The 20,918-nt window shown below is 37.5% G+C and overlaps 1 protein-coding gene and 2 long non-coding RNA genes across 3 annotated transcripts in view; 2 read left to right on the top strand and 1 right to left on the bottom strand.

Annotated features, from left to right (window-relative positions):
• Nucleotides 1-297: 297 nt before the first annotated feature.
• Nucleotides 298-20,918, bottom strand: part of LOC121254602 (UPF0481 protein At3g47200-like) — a 66,411-nt gene continuing 45,790 nt past the window's right edge. The window contains exon 4 of the mRNA XM_041154721.1: nucleotides 298-1,782. Coding sequence (XP_041010655.1) covers nucleotides 356-1,782 — 1,427 coding nt within the window. The 3' untranslated portion in view covers nucleotides 298-355. The remainder of the gene's footprint in view (nucleotides 1,783-20,918) is intronic.
• On the top strand, nucleotides 4,961-5,539 carry LOC121254620. Its single transcript, XR_005938675.1, has 2 exons — nucleotides 4,961-4,995; nucleotides 5,415-5,539. It is a non-coding gene; the product is annotated as an uncharacterized LOC121254620 (long non-coding RNA).
• LOC121254628 lies at nucleotides 11,485-17,418 on the top strand. The gene is made up of 2 exons (XR_005938678.1): nucleotides 11,485-11,531; nucleotides 16,939-17,418. It is a non-coding gene; the product is annotated as an uncharacterized LOC121254628 (long non-coding RNA).

Raw genomic sequence — 20,918 nt, forward strand, 5'->3', positions numbered from 1 at the left:
CACTGCTAGATAATACGTAGCCTTGTCGTACGACTGCCAAAGCAATGAGAAATTTCATTCCACATTGTTATTCAAGAGCAGTGCTATTAATTGCACTGATAGGGGCATGAGTTAAAACACATATTAGGCTAAAATGGATGCACAGACAATCTTATGATCCATCTTAGCCTATTTCGTGTTTTAGCCTGAGAACTCGCCGTGTCCCAATCAATTTCATTCAATAAAACATGATTCATATATAAATAACTCAAAGAAAGATAATAAGTCACTCTTAATTTGTAAAATCTTATTATTCAATATTTATTACATTTCACTACGAGAACAAACATCAAGATTAACACACTGCACGAAAAACTTAATGAATAATGGAAAATATGGTTTGTATGACTGTAAGTGCAAGCAATAAGAAAGCAGCCAGAAATGAAATCCATGCCCAAGGACTGTTGAAATAATCGTGCCTTAAATTTGCCATCCATACATTACAGCGTCTACGACAATGCACGTTCACATCCATGATAGTTCTAGCATAAATATTGGTTGAAAATCTGACATGGTGACCAAGCTTATTAACCATGGTGGAAATAACTTCATCATCACCCAAATTATTATGGATAATTCCTTTTCGGCGGAGTAACTCAACATCCTTTGGAGTGTTAATGAGACGATCCATGAAGTGCACATAGTTGTAGACGTAATTCACATCGTTATCTTGATGACAATATTGCTCATATGCAATTAGATTTCGTAAGTAAGTCTCTGTATGATCTTCTATGCTCAAAGGTGAAATCTCCATTAGCCCATTGTTGAACTTTATGGAAAACACATCAGATTTCTTTGCCTTGAATTTGATTCCTGCCTTTGCAAGCTCTGTAGCACCATGTATGTTCCTGGCTTCAATTTCTCTAAGAGCAAGTAGACGCTTAAATTTCTTTGCCTTGTTGAATTCGACTCCAGCCTCGTGAAGCTCTTTGCCGTAAGGTACTGACTTCCAGTTTTCAATCTTGTTGAGACAAAGTAGACGCTTCAATTTCTCTACTGCCTTTAATTCAACTCCATCCATTTGCGTCCCTGTTTCACACGGTTTTGAGTTCTGGTCTTCATTCCTATTTCGATGATCGAGTAGATCTTGAAATTTCTTTGCCTTGTGAAATTCAATTCCAGCCTCTTGAAGTTCAGTGGCATAACGTATTGTTAACCAGTTCGAAATCTTACCTCCATCATCCTTAAATTTCTTTGCCATATTGAATTCAACTCCAGCCTTCTGAAACTCTAAGCCAAATGGAATTGATGTCCAATCTTCAATCTCTTCCATATTGACTATGAATCCAGATTTCTGAAATTCACTGGTGTAAAAAATTGCCTTCCTCATATTTTCCATTTTTGCAAGTAATGGAATGATACATTCACGAATCAGACCAAATAGGCGCTTAAATATCTCTGCCTCTTGACATTCTCTCGCATGAGCTATTTCCGTATCAAGTAATGAAATACCAATGGTTGCATGTATGAGACCAAGGAGATGCTCAAACTCTGTGTTCTTGAATCTGAACCCGACCTTTAAACGTTGACATACCATCTCTAGAAGCAAAGGGGTGAGAGCTTCATGCACCGAACAAAGTAGATGCTTAATCTTTTTGGTTGAATTATAACCTGATGCATCGTCATTCCATTTAAATGGTAGAAAGCCAGAGAAAAAATTGAGGGCAAGATCTTTAAGTTGTGTTTGGATTACCTGAGCTGTGGAGGTAGAACTTTCAACACTAATTCCATCTTTCACATCGACAACGTGTTCTCCTAACTTTTTGGATCTGTTATGAAGTAGTGTGTTGTTACTCTCACTCATCCCGAACAATTTATCCAGAATAAAGAATGGAAGTTGATTTTCAAATAACAGTAGATCTCGAGCTATTCTAGAAAGCACCCACTTCATTTGAAAGATTGGGTCATTTAAAAGAGCTCCTGTTTTATACGTGTGGAACAACTCAATAATGAAACACCCATCAAGTACCATCATTTCTACAAACTCATCTGGGGTGTGGCCAATGTGTTCTCCATAGCAATTATAAGCTCTTTCTTCCAATTCTTTCAAGGTTGCAATATATGTTTCTACATTTCCTTTCGTTCTTTTAAGCATTTGATGTAGATAGCGCAATTTATGCTCTTCCATAAATCCTTGGCCAACCTTGCTTTGATCGTTGTAAGGACCGATGGCAAGCAACACAGGCTTGTAAGCCTTCTCGTTTACGTTACGTAACTGCTCATGCACTTTATACATACAACACTCATTAGCATTTCTACTCAACCCAGCATGCTTTCCCTCAAATTCATCTATACGATTGGACAGTGTCTTCCTGCTCATTTTGTAAAGTAGTAGTACAAGTCTCCTTTCCTAATACAAACCATAAAATTTCTCGATAATTTTAACAAAAGTTTCTAATAGAAAAATGCAAGCTACTAAATTGTTACTACGAATAGAGAGCAGCCCTCATATTCTAGAGAAATAGTACAACTATCTACTCCATGTATTTGCATACAAATGGTCACTAACATGTAACAACTAAGACAAATTATGCTTTCCACTAAACTAGATTGGATGATTTCATTAGCTTATCTTCTGCCATTAAGGAAGATGTATGAAAAACATGCTTTTTTAATAGGATTAATGTATGTGTTTTAAGGGATACTTGTTAATTTCTTCCATTCCAATATAAAAGGTGCAAAAGCTAGAAATCAAGCATCCCTTTATCTTGAGGTTTCTTTCTTCCATTCCAATATAGAAGGTGTTAAAGCATTAGGGGAGTGCCTTGCTATCAAGGTCTTCCATTCACCAACGTGGAAGACTATATGTAAATTCTACCCATAATTCATAAAGAAAGCCAATGAATTATTCGAGATGGTTCAAGTTCTTTTCGATTTAGGAACTCCTTAGTTCATAAGGGTTTTTTCATCACTTATTCTCATTTACAAGTCAAAGATCCATGCTCAACCACTAGATGGTGCATCCCAAATGTTCGGGCACTCAATAACTTAGCTTTGCTTCAGGAGGTAAACAAATTCTCCATTAGACTGCTGTAACAAGGAACAAAAACTAGAGTATGGAATGATACTCTAGATTAGGGGTGAAAGATTTTCGGTCCGGACTGGAAAACTGACTAGATCAAACGGTTTGGTCCGAGCCAAACCAGACCGAAAATAATGGTAGTCGGTCTTGGTCCATAGTATATGAGAATTTTGGTTTTTGGTCTAGTGGCAGGAAATGGAATAACAACTTAATTACACGTAAGTATACATAGACAGACGAATGTACGTACTTGTTAATTTGTTGCTCCGATATTGATCTCCGTTGTTTGGTGCAGCACTTTAATATTTTTTAATCAAAAAAGCCTAAAGAATAGATTATTATATAGAGTTTTGCTACACGTGAAGGTTGGATTCCTTACTTGGAGAGTAAAGATTCATTCAGTTATTGATTATCTGTTTCTTGTTTTCAACTTTACTTGTTGCTGTGGTAAGGAAGAAGCCCGTAACACTCCACTCGGTAAGGAGAAGATGAAAGAAACCAGATCCCACCTCTTGCAAAAAGAAGAGAATAAAGTTCGGTGTTTACTTTAGTCATAGTTACAACGCGAATGTTCCTTCTTTTGCTCTTTTCTTCTCTCCCACGTGTCGTATCCCCCTACCAAATTTTGGATATATCTATAACATTTAATTTTTTTGAAACGAGATTTTCCTCTACAATGCTTTGTCTCCTTTCTCTATATTTGTTTTATTATTATAATAAACAAAATTTAAAAAATATATATATTTTTTATTATATTTTTGTTTTGACTTTACGTCTTAAATCTGTCTCCTTTCACACTGCATCTGCTACATCCTTGGGAATGATTCAGACAAGATTATTTTGTATTTTGTATTTTTTATGCTATTTTGAACAAGTAACTGGTGTGTCATCTGGAAAAGACGCTGGATTGTGTTTTTGTGTCTTATCTATGTTGATTAATTTTGTGAAAGGATGAAAGCAGTTTTTTAGGACGAATCCAACTCTACAAACAACAGTTTGTGAATAATTCTCATATGGCTTTATTGATAGCATCTGTAAGGGAATTTTCCCCACTTCACATGCCCACTAGGCCTCGGCCCGATATCTGGCCCCAAGGTTCAAGATTATCCATGAAGCAAGGTGCCTACAAGAAAAGGTAATCAATTGGCTGATGGTACGAACTTGACTGACATCGCTCAGCCACACTCCGATCCTGGGAACTTGTACAGGGCAGAGCGAAAAATATAGAGAACCCTCAATTCTCGTGAAGAGCCTTTTCCCATTTATTTAATTATTATTATTTTATTATATTTAGTTTTATGCATATCTTCGGTCCACAAATTATACCCCAATGTTACCCACAAGTATAAATTAATTAGTATCACATTCCGTTAGGTATCCTGTTAAATATTTTTTTTAAATCTATTAACGTTCTGTTAATTAGTTTGATAGAAAAGAAATAGAAAATTTGATTTTGGTCCTAAAAATCTAAGAAGAATTATAAAATAATTTTTTTAAAAAAACTAGATAAGTTAATAAAAAAAAAGTTTAAATGTTTAATAACAACTTGAAAAAAAAAAATAGGAATTTACAAAAACCCAAAAAAGTTAAACTAAAAGGTGAGGGATACTGGCTAAAACAAAAGGGAGTTCAAAAACACAAAAGATGAAGACTAAAATTTTAAGTTATCTTTACCCTTTTGCATTTGCATTTTTTTTAAAGGACCAATCCATGGTAGCTAGGTTGAAATAGGCTCTAATACCATTTGTAACGCTCTAATAGAAGTCCAAACCACATGACCTATATTCCAAAATGACTAGTTAATAATACAATTGGATCAGTTCCATTGGAACCTTATAAAGAGCAATAACATCTCATTTCCAAGCAATGTGGAATTCCATACACCACCTACTCATATTCTTATCATATAAGATGTCACAATAGTAACATGTAAGGTAATAACTGGTATTTAATTCTTTAGTTTTTTCGAATTTTTATGTCACGTCCTTAAGCCGACATAAATGCCAATGTATTCATGCAACTCAAAACATACTGTTGAACTTGCGTCCTTACCAATCTATGGGATATTAATCGGAATTCTTGCTTCTTACAATAAGAAGAAATCAGACATTTTATTTTTTGGGAAAATTGGAAATAACAGAATATTTTGCGTACACTGAGACAATTGGTTTTGTTTTATTGACATAAGGGCAGTTGGGTCACTGATTAATTTGACTTTCTTCTATTAATTATAATCTGGGAATAATTATAATGTATGAACATATAGGCATGCAGTTGGGTTAGTGATTCATTCAATTTTCTTCCTTTTAATTATGGAAATTCTGTCACTTTTTCAATTGATTGTGCTGTGCAGGAATATTACAACCCAAACGAATCCATGCTGGAATTAGTTTTTGCGCCTGCAGAAGAATGGATTTCACGCAGTGATGCTGATATTATTGATGCTACAATGAAGGAACTCGCAAAACTCTTTCCTGATGAAATTTCCACAGATCAGAGCAAAGCAAAGATTGTAAAACACAAAGGTATGACAAAATGACCAGAAACTTGGAGTCTTTTGGATTCTCTAAAATAGATAATGGATATTTATTTAGTACCCTTTATATGATTATAGCATGTATATATTACTGATCTGGAGAATTGAATTCTGTAGTCTAAGTTGCTGTGATGCCCCAACTCCCACGTACAAAAACAAGGGAATCGTGACGTCAGGATGATGACAACACGGTCACACATCCCAACGAAGTGCCAGTGTGTGTACATGCAACAGTGTACAAATAAAATAACGCAGCGGATAGTCAACTAAGTACCAGAATTTATTTACAATCAAACATCAATAAAGATTTAAATAGCAGTTATACAGTCATCCATAAAATAATTTACAAAAGGTAAATACATAAATTGATAAAAACATAACTCACTAAACAGGAGCAATCCCAGATCACTCCTCTAACGGAGCCAAGCTAAGGCTCGTCATCATCATCTGCATCAAAATCTGCGATACCATAAAATGGTACCACAGGTAAGTATAAAACAAACAACTCTCGGGATAAAAATACATTAATGCAACCAACAATACGACAAAATACATTTAGTCATAAAATACCATTTTTCCCAGAAAAATGATTATTTCCAACACACGCCAAAAATCCCATTTTGGCCCAAAATATCCGTAAAACATTTTTCCAGAAAATGGTTCACACAAACAACCCATTTATCGGACACTGTAGGCGGGAATCACAGGCGAGACACAACCACCATCCCTGCTTACCACCATCCCTATCGCGTGCACCGTAGGCGGGAATCGCAGGCGGGACTCTACCACCATCCCTGCTTACCACCATCCCTACAGTTCCTTTTCCTTTTACTCGCATGAGAATCCAATTCCAATAAACACATGAACATGTATGCAATCATGCGAAAACCCAGTTTTCTTTACAAACATGATCATGCATGCAATATGCGATGTACATGAACAAGCCATAACCAACAACCAACAACCACAATTCACAATGCAAACAAACACACAACTCCGTCCACAATCCATCCGACCCCCGAAACTCCTCGGACTCAGTCCAGCAAAACAAACCAATTCATAGATAATATGTGTTAGTGCAAAAATATATTTAAATCGCGAAAGTTCTTTAAGGAAAATACTTACAGTGCAATATAACAATTTTCGAAGGATCACGAAGTTGAAAAAGGCGACCTTTGAGCAACCCCACAGTGTAAAATACACTGTGGCCGTGGGTCACAAATACCAACTTTCAAACGGAGGCAAACGAAGACCCAAGATTGATAGGGTAGGGCCTAGGGAGGTCGGTGAAGCTTGTGGTGGTGGTGGTTTGCCGTGGGTGGCGATGAAATGGGCGGTAGAAGACCAAAATGCCCAAATCGGAAATGTAGATGGTGGAGCTTCACCGGTGACGGATCGGAGTCGGGGTTGGGTCCATTGGGTTGCCAAGAGGTCGGGGATGAAGTGGTAGGAAGATGGTGGCCAATGGTGGTGCGACGGCGGCGCAACGGCGGAAAGAGTGCCGCGGCTTCGTGGGCTTCGTGGGGGCTAACGGCGGCACGAACGGAGCTGATATTGGTGGGGTACGACGGCCGGCGGCAGGGGAATGCAAGGGACCGGGCGGTGTCGACCACCGCCGACGGACAGCGGCGCTGGGAGGGGACGTTAGAAACGGGCGGAGGAGAGGAGAGAGAGAGATCGCGTAGGAGAGAAGAAACGGAAGGAAAATAAGGAGAAAAAGAAAAAAGGGAGGAAAAGAAAAGGAGAGGAAAGAAAAAGAGGGGAAAAGAAATGAGGTCCAATCCTCATAACTTGGGTCACAAAAATGATCCAACGGAAACGATTTTAAAACCACAAGTTAAATAAAATAATTTAAACGTAATGGTAAAGTCAAATTGAAATAATTAAATCCCACGGTAATTAATTTAAATATTAAAAGCAATTTAAATACATAACAATAAATAAATATTTGGAAAGCACATAAAAATAATTTTCACCAAATTAAAATCATAGAAATAAACTTACTAAAAATCCAACCAATTTTAAAATAAGAGGATAAATTTTTGAACAATCAAAAATAATCCTTCAGTAAAAATACACTAAAATACGGGGTGTTACATCCTCCCCCCCTTAAAATAAAATTTCGTCCTCGAAATTTGTAGGGCCAAACATCACTCTAAAGCAGGATACCCAATACAACCAGAACACTCTTAAGAAAATCACACAACCTCCAACACCCAACGGGCATGGGTACAGCTTGCATAACTTTCCAAAACCCAAGAATAAACCACACATGGCATCCATTACGAAATGTAAGATTAGACCCATACCTGCCATAACTCCAGCGTCCTGAGTCCCTAGAATCTCGTCGCCAGCACTACCAGGAGTCACCGCATACACCCGAGCCTGAACTAGTTGCCTCTGATTAGTCCTACCACCGCGATGACCACCCTGATTTCCTTGGGTCCAATTAGGGCACTCACGAGCAAAGTGCCCCGTTTGACCACACTCAAAGCACTGGTTCCAACCCTGACGACACTCGCCCTCGTGGGCTCTATTACATCTACCACAAACTGGAGCTCGGCCCCCAATACGTATACCGGAAGCTGCCTGCGCTCTGGCCCCGATCCTTTGCACAAACTTCTGTGGCGACCCGGAGCTGCTCCCTTCACCATCAACGTTCAGTCGCTTCTTATCCAGAGGGGAGCCTACCACAGCACCTCGCTCTCGCTCAGCAATTGAGGCCACATTGACCAACCTCTAAAAGTTCTGGATTTCCAGGCGTGCGACCTGCCTGCGGATTTGAGGGCGCAACCCTTCTTGGAAACGTTCAGCCCGCATCTCTTCCGTAACAATGAGGTGAGGAGCGAACCGTCCAAGCTCCATAAATTTCCTTGCATACTGCTTAACAGTCATGTCTCCTTGAACCAAATTATTGAAATCCCGAGCCATTTGCCGTCTCACCGAAACAGGAAAGAATCGATCATCAAATTCTTTCTTAAAACGCTGCCAAGACACAGCAGCCAAGGATCCCAACTCCATCTCTAAGAGTGACCGCTTGGTCTCCCACCAATTTGCCGCTTCACCTTGCAGCATATAGCTCCCATATAATACCCTCTGGGCCTCAGTGCATCCACAGACTTCAAACGTTCTTTCCAGATCTTGAATCCACCTTCTAGCCCGTAATGGATCCTCTTCACCAGAAAAAAGCAGGGGTCCTATGCGCTAAGAAGCGCTCATAGGTGCACCCGGCCTGCATCGCCCTGTACTGCTCTCCTTGCTGTGGACGAAAATTCTGCTGAAGAAACTCTGTCATCCTATTCAACGCCCTTGCCATGGCATAATTTCCATCACCCCTCAGTAATTCATCCTCGGGCTCATTAGCTTGCCTTCTTGGTCGTACCATTTTCCTGCCATAGCGTAACCCTTAACCCCACTATCAGCTTAAAACAAACTAAAAATATAATTATAGTAAAATAAATTAAAATACAACAATATCACATAAAATAAAATAAAATAAAACCAACAAAATAAAATATCATAAGACAAAAGGAATAAAACAAATGAAATAGTACACAAGAAAATAATTGAAACAAGTAATATTGCCTGCCATATAATAAAATAACTAAATAAACTAAAATAACAAAAATAAGATAATTAAACAAACAATTAACGTACAATAAAATAAATAAAATAAATTAAAATAATATACTCCCAACAAAATAATTTCAAATCAAAATTTTGAAATTTTCTGGTACTACACCTATGGGACATGTAGTTTTACCCAGAGCCGAACTGCTCTGATACCACCTGTGACGCCCCGACTCCCACGTACAAAAACAAGGGAATCGTGACGTCAGGATGATGACAACACGGTCACACATCCCAACGAAGTGCCAGTGTGTGTACATGCAACAGTGTACAAATAAAATAACGCAGCGGATAGTCAACTAAGTACCAGAATTTATTTACAATCAAACATCAGTAAAGATTTAAAAAGCAGTTATACAGTCATCCATAAAATAATTTACAAAAGGTAAATACATAAATTGATAAAAACATAACTCACTAAACAGGAGCAATCCCAGATCACTCCTCCAACGGAGCCAAACTAAGGCTCGTCATCATCATCTGCATCAAAAACTGCGATACCATAAAATGGTACCACAGGTAAGTATAAACCAAACAACTCTCGAGATAAAAATACATTAATGCAACCAACAATACGACAAAATACATTTAGTCATAAAATACCATTTTTCCCAGAAAAATAATTATTTCCAACACACGCCAAAAATTCCATTTCGGCCCAAAATATCCTTAAAACATTTTCCCAGAAAATGGTTCACACAAACAACCCATTTATCGGACACTGTAGGCGGGAATCGCAGGAGGGACTCTACCACCGTCCCTACTTACCACCATCCCTACCGCGTGCACCGTAGGCGGGAATCACAGGCAGGACACAACCACCATCCCTGCTTACCACCATCCCTATTGCGTGCACCGTAGGCGGGAATCGCAGGCGGGACTCTACCACCATCCCTGCTTACCACCATCCCTACAATTTCTTTTCCTTTTACTCGCATGAGAATCCAATTCCAATAAACACATAAACATGTATGCAATCATGCGAAAACCCAGTTTTCTTTACAAACATGATCATGCATGCAATATGCGATGTACATGAACAAGCCATAACCAACAACCAACAACCACAATTCACAATGCAAACAAACACACAACTCCGTCCACAATCCATCCGACCCCCGAAACTCCTTGGACTCAGTCCGGCAAAATAAACCAATTTACAGATAATATGTGTTAGTGCAAAAATATATTTAAATCACGAAAGTTCTTTAAGGAAAATACTTACAGTGCAATATAACAATTTCCGAAAGATCACGAAGTTGAAAAAGGCGACGTTTGAGCAACACCACAGTGTAAAATACACTGTGGCCGTGGGTCACAAATACCAACTTTCAAACGGAGGCAAACGAAAACCCAAGATTGATAGGGTAGGGCCTAGGGACTAGGGAGGTCGGTGAAGCTAGTGCTGGTGGTGGTTTGCCGTGGGTGGCGGCGAAATGGGCGGTAGAAGACCAAAATGCCCAAATCGGAAATGTAGATGGTGGAGTTTCACCGGTGACGGATCGGAGCCGGGGTTAAGTCCATTGGGTTGCCAAGAGGTCGGGGATGAAGTGGTAGGAAGATGGTGGCCAATGGCGGTGCGACGGCGGCACAACGGCGGAAAGAGTGCCGCGGCTTCGTGGGCTTCGTGGGGGCTAACGGCGGTACGAACGGAGGTGATATTGGTGGGGTAGGACGGCCGGCGGCAGGGGAATGCAAGGGACCGGGCGGTGTCGACCACCGCCGACGGACAGCGGCGCTGGGAGGGGACGTTAGAAACGGGCGGAGGAGAGGAGAGAGAGAGATCGCGCAGGAGAGAAGAAACGGAAGGAAAATAAGGAGAAAAAGAAAAAAGGGAGGAAAAGAAAAGGAGAGGAAAGAAAAAGAGGGGAAAAGAAATGAGGTCCAATCCTCATAACTTGGGTCACAAAAATGATCCAACGGAAACGATTTTAAAACCACAAGTTAAATAAAATAATTTAAACGTAATGGTAAAGTCAAATTGAAATAATTAAATCCCACGGTAATTAATTTAAATATTAAAAGCAATTTAAATGCATAACAATAAATAAATATTTGGAAAGCACATAAAAATAATTTTCACCAAATTAAAATCATAGAAATAAACTTACTAAAAATCCAACCAATTTTAAAATAAGAGGATAAATTTTTGAACAATAAAAAATAATCCTTCAGTAAAAATACACTAAAATACGGGGTGTTACAGTTGCAATATTGTTTCCAACCTTTAAGCTACTCCATTTCCCTAATGTAGTCAAAGGTGTTGTTCTGTGAGGAAAGCTTTGTGCTCAAGCTATTGTACAGGTAATTTGATTATAAATATGGCGAAAGCTAATACGATATTGTTACTTGGAGAAATGTTGATTTTAGTGAATTATGATAGAACTTCTGCCAAAGTATTTCCCTCCATGGATTATAGAATTAAGTGATGGATAATTAACATGTACATGTTGGAGGAGAAAAACTAATATTCTATTCTAGAGGGAGAGAGGAGAGACTATTTCTGAAATTTTCTATGTGAATTACTTCTCAAGTGGCTTGCTTTGTGCCAATGCATACATGGGTATTTATAGGCTTGTAGATTCACCTAGCATTTACTCTAATACATGAACTTCCCTAGTACACAAATACCCAAGCATATGAATACTCCAAATACATGAATTTCCAACTACATGAATTACTTCTTTCAAGATGAACCTGGACTTTAGTTCATGAATATACTAAAAACAACTTTATTTAAGTTTATTATTCAACACCCGGCTTTAAACTTAATTCTTGGTAACTCCGAGTAGCATTCACAACTTGTTAAAAGTATCATATTTGAGAGGTTTCGTAAAAATATCTACAACTTGATCATGGGTCTTCACAAATTTGACTTGTACTTCATTCTTGACAATGCATTCTCAAAGAAAATGAAATCTTGTATCAATATGCTTGCTTCTATCATGAAAGACCGGATTTTTCGCCAATGCAAGTGTCGACTTGTTATCAACAAAAATCTCTGTGGCTTCCTCTTGTGGCATAACTAGCTCCTTCAATAACCTTCTCAGCCAAATTGCATGACAAACATAAGATGTCGCAGCAACATATTCAGCTTCACATGTGGAGAGCGTTACAATTAGTTGCTTCTTAGAACTCCAAGAAAATGCCATATTTCCCAAGTAAAACACAAAACCGGTAGTGCTCTTTCGGTCATCTAAGTCTCCGGCCCAATCACTATCACTATACCCCACAAGCTTAAATTCATTAGAAAATGAATAAAGAAGACCGTAATCAATAGTACCTTTTAGATAACGTAAAATTCTCTTAGCCGCTTTGAAATGCATTGTACTTGGTGACTCCATATATCGGCTAACAAGTCCAACTCCATAAAGTATATCAGGTCTTGTGCAAGTTAAGTATCTCAAACTTCCAACAAGACTCTTGAATATTGTGGGGTCTACCTTCTCTCCATCTTCATGCTTGGACAATTTCACTCCACATTCAATTGGGGTGCTCATGGATTGACAATCTTTCATCTTGAATCTATTGAGAATTTCCCTTGCAAAACCTTCTTGAGAGATAAAAATTCTTTCCTCCATTTGTTTGATCTCAATGCCAAGATAATAAGACATGAGACCAATATCAGTCATTTCAAATTCTCTCGTCATAGCTTTCTTAAATTCTCCAAACATGCTTGAATTGCTTCCAGTAAAAATTACATCATCAACATATATGCAAACAAGCAAAATGTCTCCATTTTCACGCACCTTAGCATAGAGAGCATATTCATGCGGGCACTTGGTGAATCCATTCTCTTGGAAATATTTGTCAATTTGACTATTCCATGCCCTTGGCGCTTGTTTTAAGCCGTACAAGGCTTTCTTTAACTTCAACACTTTATCTTCTTGCCCTTTGACCACATAACCCAAAGGTTGCTCTACATAAACTTCTTCCTCAAGGATTCCATTCAGGAAAGCTGATTTGACATCCATTTGATAAATGCTCCACTTCTTTTGAGCTGCAAGAGAAATAATCATCCGGATCGTCTCTAATCGTGCAACGGGGGCAAAGACTTCTCCATAATCAATACCGGGACGTTGGCTATATCCCTTGGCCACCAATCTCGCGTTGAATCTTTCTACTTCTCCATTTGCATTCTTCTTTACTTTGAAAACCTACTTCACACCAATGGGCTTTTGTCCCTCTGGTAAAATCGCCAATTCCCAAGTATCATTCTTCTTGATTGATTTGATCTCCTCATCCATGGCAATTCTCCCCCTTTTCTCTTGTACCGCTTCTTCAAAACCTATTGGTTCACAATCGGCAAAGTGACAAAAAAGAGTTAGATCATCACTTAAATTCTCTGTTACCTCATAAAGATCTTGGAGACTTCTCATTCGGGGTTGCCTTTCACTAGAACTTCCTTCATAAGAAGATGATGAAGGAGTAATAGGAATTATTGGTGATTGAGGAGGTGTCGTGAGTTCTTGTACATCATTTCCTTGATCTTCATCTTCAGGGAATGGAAAGAAATCATATCTTTCATTTTCTTGATCACTCCAATCCCACGAACCTTCTTCGTCAAATTTCACATCTCTACTAATGACCATCTTCTTAGTGCTTGGATTATAAAGCTTGTAGCCTTTGGATCTTTGATCATAGCCGATGAAGATGTGCTTCTTGCTTTTATCATCAAGCTTGGATCTTTCTTGATCGGGCACATGTACATAGCCAATACTTCCAAAAACTCTCAAATGGGAAACACTTGGCTTTCTTCCACTCCATGCTTCTTGGGGAGTTGAGTTCTCTACACTTTTTGTAGGACAACTGTTTGATAAGTAAACAACACAATCAACCGCTTCCGCCCAAAAATCTTTAGGCATCATCTTCGTCTTCAACATGCTTCGAGCCATATTGAGAATTGTTCTGTTCTTTCTTTCAACCACCCCATTTTGTTGAGGTGATCTCGGAACCGTCAAAGCCTGACGAATCCCATGTGCTTCACAAAACTCATTAAATTCATTAGATGTAAACTCACCCCCTCTATCTGATCTCAAAGCCTTAATCTCATGGCCACTTTGTTTCTCAACAGGTGTTTTGAATTTTTTGAAAACACCAAACACTTCAGATTTTTCTTTCAAAAAATATACTCATGTTTTTCTACTGAAGTCATCAATAAAAAGGAGGAAGTATCGATTTTTACCAAATGAAGAAAGCTTGATCGGTCCACAAACATCGGTATGAATAAGTTGGAGTGGCTCACTTGCTCTTGTAACTGATTCTTTTGGAAAGCTCTTCCGGAATTGTTTGCCAACAAGACACCCTTCGCAAAGTTGATCAGATTGATCAATAGGCGGCAAGCCTTTCACCATCTCCTTTTGAGCCAACAACTTCAATCCACCAAAATTCACATGCCCAAGCCTCAAATGCCAAAGCCAAGATGTATCTTTCACACAAGCTTTGAGGCACTTAGCCACATCAGTTTGAATATCAAGCAAAAACATCATGTTGCTTGTCATGGACACTTTAGCAATTAAATTCTTCTTGTCATCTCTTAGAAAAAGACTACGATTTTTTATTTCAATCTCATAGTCCTTTTCCAAGAGTTGCCCCAAACTCAAAATATACTTGGAACATAATAAACATTTGACATAAATTGATGGCTCCCATTTTTTAACCGAATTAGAATCGTACCTTTCCCTTTGATGGGAACTTTTGACAAATCTCCAAAAGTGACATTCCCGCTTACCGATTTGTCTCTGCACATAGGATTGCTTGCAGCATTATCAAGATACCACAAATTCGATTTGCTAGTTTCTTCTCCTTTGTAGGCTAGTAGCAAAGTGGGCTCCGCTTCCTCATTTTCAATGAGATTCGCCTTCTCTTCAGCATTATAAGGAGAACTCCAACATTCTGAAGCATAGTGGCCATACTTTTGACAATTGTAGGATTTGATTTTGGACTTGTCATATTGTCTCTCATTCTGCCTTGAGTAATTTCCTCTTCCACGACCTCTTGAGGATTAACCTCTCTCTTCATGGTTGGCGTTTTGATTGCTTTGTCCGCCTCTTCCTCGTCCTCGTCGTCTTTTTCCTCTTCCTTGTCCATGTCCGCGCCCTCTTCCTCGTTGACTTCTATCATGCTCTCCTTCCTTCTCTTTTACAGAGCGCTTTGTGGCGAGAACCTGCTCAATAGGTTCTTCCTTCTTCTTCTTGAGTCTCTCTTCATTAGCTTGAAGAGATCCCACGAGTTGATCAACCGTCATCGTCTCCAAGTCTTTTGACTCTTCGATAGCCACCACAATATAATCGAACTTTGAATGCAACGAGCGAAGAATTTTCTCAACCACCCGAACATCTTCCAGCATTTCTCCATATCTCCTCATTTGATTCACAATGGCCAACAATTTTGAAAAATAATCTGCAATCGTCTCAGATTCTTGCATACAGAGGACTTTGAACTCACCTCGTAGCGTTTGGAGCGGCACCTTCTTCACTTTATCAACTCCTTGATAGGAGTTTTGTAAGATCTCCCATGCTTGCTTGGAAGTAGTGGCATTGGCCACTTTCTCGAACATTGCTTCATCCAAACATTAATGGATGAGCATGAAAGCTTGTTGGTCCTTCTTCCGCAACTTTTGCAAAGCCTCCTTTTGATTAGGACTCAGCGAAGCTTCATCTCTAGGCTCCTCATAGCCTTTCTCTACGATCTCCCATGCGTCTTGAGATCCAAGCAAATCCCTCATTCGAATGCACCAATTCTCATAATTCTCCTTTGTCAAATGCGGAAATTGAAACGGAAACGTCGAGTTGGCCATCTTCAGGATCTAGAAAAGACTGGTTCTCTGATACCAGTTTGTTGGAGAAGAAAAACTGATATTCTATTCTAGAGGGAGAGAGGAGAGACTATTTTTGAAATTTTCTATATGAATTACTTCTCAAGTGGCTTGCTTTATGCCAATGCATACATGGGTATTTATAGGCTTGTAGATTCACCTAGCATTTACTCTAATACATGAACTTCCCTAGTACACAAATACCCAAGTACATGAATACCCCAAATACATGAATCTCCAAATACGTGAATCTCTAAATACATGAATTACTTCTTTCAAGATGAACTTGGACTTTAGTTCATGAATATACTAAAAACAACTTTATTTAAGTTTATTATTCAACAGTACACTTGTTCCATAACCCTAGCGGATCATATATATGTAGAAAAGCTTCTGATTTTGATGAATTGGAAACATCGTTTTTCCATTTACATGTTCAAATCAGGAATTTCACTCCATGAAGAGTTTCATTTTTTACTTGGTATATGTATATGTGTGTGTGTGTGTGTATTTCAATTTCTTGGTAACTCAAAAAGGTGTCTCTTCCTTTGTGTTGTGTCTATTATCCCATAAAACTGCACATATTATAGCACAAGGGAAGATTATATTTGTTATAAGGTCAAGTTACTCAATGAGTTTTTTGATGCAAAAGCTGTTGTAGCATAGTGCTCAGATGGATTAGAGCATGGCAAGGGGTTCTCTGGCTCCTACTGAGTCCCCTAAAATGTTAAAAACTTCTGCTTAAACATTATTTTCACAGTAATGCCTCAGAGTCCTCCTACTAATTGTTAAAAAAATAATAAGGATAAATAGATATAGAAGGAAACAGACAAACCCATTTTGAGTTTTCAAATTTTCTTGTATGTTCTACTTAGTCCTCATCTATACATGCAGGATTATGAGTTGCTCGTTGCTCGGGGGCAAAGAAGGTTGCCTCAAGCATGTCTTTTTTGACAGAAAACCTTTGCGGGGTAAACTTTGCCATGGTTCTTGAGGATTATTCAAAGAATAATAGTTTTGGCTTGTGGATCAATGATATACCCACATGAAGGATATATTTTCTGCTGTCAGGGGACAATATGCCATTATAACATATATAGGCTGTCTGATACTGAATCTTTTCTGCATAGAGAATCTTGTTTTCTTAGTTTTACTTGTATGCATGATACCTATATTGATTCAAGTCTACATAATTTATTCTTAAAAAATATGTGAAATACAATGCAATCAAGGAGAAAGCATACACATTTGGTTGAGCCTGTATACTTGACCTTATGTACCTTACCTTGTTTCAGCGGGATGCAATGGATAAGATTCAATCCGGAAAATGGATCCTTAGTCCTTGTTAGAAAAGAAAAGGAGTAAACTTGTCTATGGGTTAGATTCATTACTTCGTCCAATCGTAACCTTTGTATTTTTTTTAAAGCGGAGTAAATTATCAAGTCTCAGCTTACAGAAGGAACAACTCATTGTAGAAGTAACTTTTCATAGAGAGGATAAAGGACAATAGTCTACTAGTGTTCGGAGAAGTGCCAAGGGAATGAGGCTTCCTTCAAACCAATCGCGTTATTAAGGACCATAGCTTTTTTCATGAAGAAGCCTGGGAACTGGTGAAGAACACAGTTTAAATTTCTTCTCCGTACCTCTTCTATTAGGATGAGTAGAACGTAGGATAACGAAGGCCGGACCACCTTATCTTAGTAAAGAGGTTTGTATAGTGAGTTGAGATGAACATTGAAAATTAAATAAAATATTGTTAGAATATTATTTTTTTGATATTATTATTATTTTAGAATTTGAAAAAGTTGAACTGTTTATTGTATTTTGTATAAGAACTTAAAAAAATTGTAATGATTAGATGAGATAAAATGAGATGAGATGATATGTTTTTCATATTCAAACTGAGCAAATCCCTGTATCATGTGTTTCAAAGGCCTCCAAAGTTTTTAACAGATAAGGTCAGGGAATGCAATTCAAGACCAACTACGTCCATTTGAGCCGAGAAACCAAATGCCTCCAAAATTTTTAATTGTTCCACTCTATTCTTCTTCTTCTTCTAATCTATCATAGGATATTACCATATCTACTTTGTAAAGTTGCAGGTCCTAACCTTCTTGTTTATGAACCAATTATTGGGTCAAAAAGATGCTGATGTTTTAAGACTTTGTTTGTTTTCACAGATGAAATGAGATGAGTTGAGATTACAATTAAAAGTTGAATAAAATATTATTAGAATATATATTTTTAATATTATTTTTGTTTTGAGATTTGAAAAAGTTGAATTGTTTATTCTATTTTGTGAGGAAATTAGAGAAAATTATAATGATTAGATGAGATAAGTTTAGAGGAGACGTTGTGAAAACAAATGAGACAAAATAGGCTACAATCTTTCGATAAAGCTTCTTACACTCTTGAAATCAAATTCCGAAAACGTGGAGATAATGTCCTGTGCACCATTGTAAAATCGACTTGTTTGGAAAAAGTTTCCATTAAAAAATTCTCATTTTATTTCATCTCATTTTATTTCCAAACATCACTTTATACAAATATTTTCAAACTAATCATTACAATTTTTTCAAACTAATCATTATGATTTTTTTAAACTTTTAAATAAAAAATAAAAAATAATTCAATTTTTTCAAATCTCGAAACAAAAATAATATTAAAAAGCTATATTATAACAATATTATAACTTTATAATATTTTATTCAACTTTTTTTTATCTCATTACTATTCATAAACTATCTTACTATTATTCACAAAATTCTCATATCATCTCACCCCCCAAGCTTGTCCTAGTTTTGTTTCGGAATACAAATCTTCTCATCTCATTTCAAAATTTTGTTTCCAAACATCACTTCAAATACAAACACTTTTCAATTTTAAATCTTCAACTTATTCCTCTAGTCATTATCTAATCATTACAAATTTTTCAAATTTCTAAATAAAATACAAAAAAATAATTCAATTTTTTCAAAATTCTAAAACAAAAATAGTATTAGAAATTAATATTATAAAAATATTTTTACTTTATAACATTTTTATTCAACTTTTTCTCTATTCCTCCCATGTAAAGTAAAACTCAATAAAATATCTTAATTCAAACTATTTCAATATTATTCACAAATTATTTCACTACTATTCATAGATTCAAAACTATAATGGAAAAACGAAGTTGAAATGAAATTGCTTTAGTTTTAGAGTGATCCTAGGCTGCCATCCAGTAGTGACCGTTGGGAGTGTCGCTTAGGCAAAATTCATATATTTTTTTTATTTTTTATTTTAACATTTTTTTAACATCTTTAAATATTTTTAAAAAATAAAAAATATATCAATATACTAATAATCACTAAAATAAAAATTAAAAAAAAAAGTTAAATACATGGCGTGGAATAATCTTCCACTTCCACTTTCCACGAACTTGCCTTGTTTTTAATTTCCAACCGATCAAGTACACCCCTCACTTCGAAAGCAAGCCATAGCCAACCTTTTCTCTTTTTCAGTAAACTACGTTTAGGCTTACGAATTTAAATGACATACAATTAATTTATTGCTGACCAAGTTCATCGCCCCCGGCCCATTTCTAAAGCCAGCTAATCTTTACATGAATTGTATCGGAGACCGTATAAATATTCTACACCCCACCTTCCCCACATTCAGATTTTTTCCCGAAGCTGGTTGCTGAGCTTTCTGAGTTTATTTTCAGAGCTTTCATTTCCATATAAACTTATCAGCCATGGTTGAGCTTCAGTTAAGCAACAGGACCATGGCTAGAACCCCAGCTTCCAAGAGAAAGGCACATTGCTTTACAAGAAAGTGCTCCTCCTTGGTTAAGGAACAACGAGCCAGGATTTACGTTCTCCGCCGCTGTGCCACGATGCGTTTGTGCTGGTATATTTGTGGACATCATGACTAGCTTCTCATTCATTATTTTCCTTTCTTTCATTTTATTCATCACTAAAAAAGAAAAATAAAGAAACACGGTCTGGTACTTTTGGTTTTAGGGGCTGCGCAGGTGCGGCGTTTCCTTCTACACTACTCTTGTGGGTTGTTCACTTTTTGCCCCAATCGGTGTAATTCCAAGGGGGTTTTACGGGGCACGGGAGAGGTTTCTGGATGCGTTCTTGCTTTTTAGGCAAACCGTACGTGTGTATTGACTATGAGCATCGCCCGGAGTTGACATGGCTGCATGGCATTGAGTAATGAAGTTAATTATATAGCCATTTTTCGACCTGCATTATCATCAATATTCCTTAGCCTTTTCTTCTTGTTTTTCTTTTTCCTTTGTTCATTATTAATGTGGGAATAAATTAAATAAGGGAAATGATCCATGCATTTGTGCAATCTTCATATTAGAGCAACATACACAGCAGATTACTCAAGATCCAGATCATGCAGAGGATGCTGCTCATGGACAAACCAATGGTTCAGATATGCAAGCTCAGGCTTCATCAAATGTGCAAAACACATGTCATAATTCTTTAGTTTATTTACCATATGGACCCTCATTTAGTTGATGTATCATGTATTTTTATATAAATTCCAAGGTTGCTACGTTGCTGTACAAATTCATTGTAATTGCTCTATTCTGATAGTTTGTTAGGATTCTGTTTTCCTCTTTTGGTATAAAGCTGCATGCAGCACTCTGTAAAGGTATGAGAGACGACACAATACAATTCCAGAGCACTACTCTTTCTTTATTCTCTGTCCTTTCATTCTATTTTCTTCTATTCTTCTTATTCTTACATGGTATCAAGAGTCATTGCGTAAACATATTCTGCAATGACTATTGAACCTCCCCAGTCCCCCTTTCTGGATTTCAATAACATCACAAACCCATATCGCCTTGACCATGGAGACAGCCCTTCTCTCCC

The sequence above is a fragment of the Juglans microcarpa x Juglans regia genome, chromosome 1D (assembly GCF_004785595.1).
Source record: "Juglans microcarpa x Juglans regia isolate MS1-56 chromosome 1D, Jm3101_v1.0, whole genome shotgun sequence".
In the NCBI taxonomy this organism is placed as follows: Eukaryota; Viridiplantae; Streptophyta; class Magnoliopsida; order Fagales; family Juglandaceae; genus Juglans; species Juglans microcarpa x Juglans regia.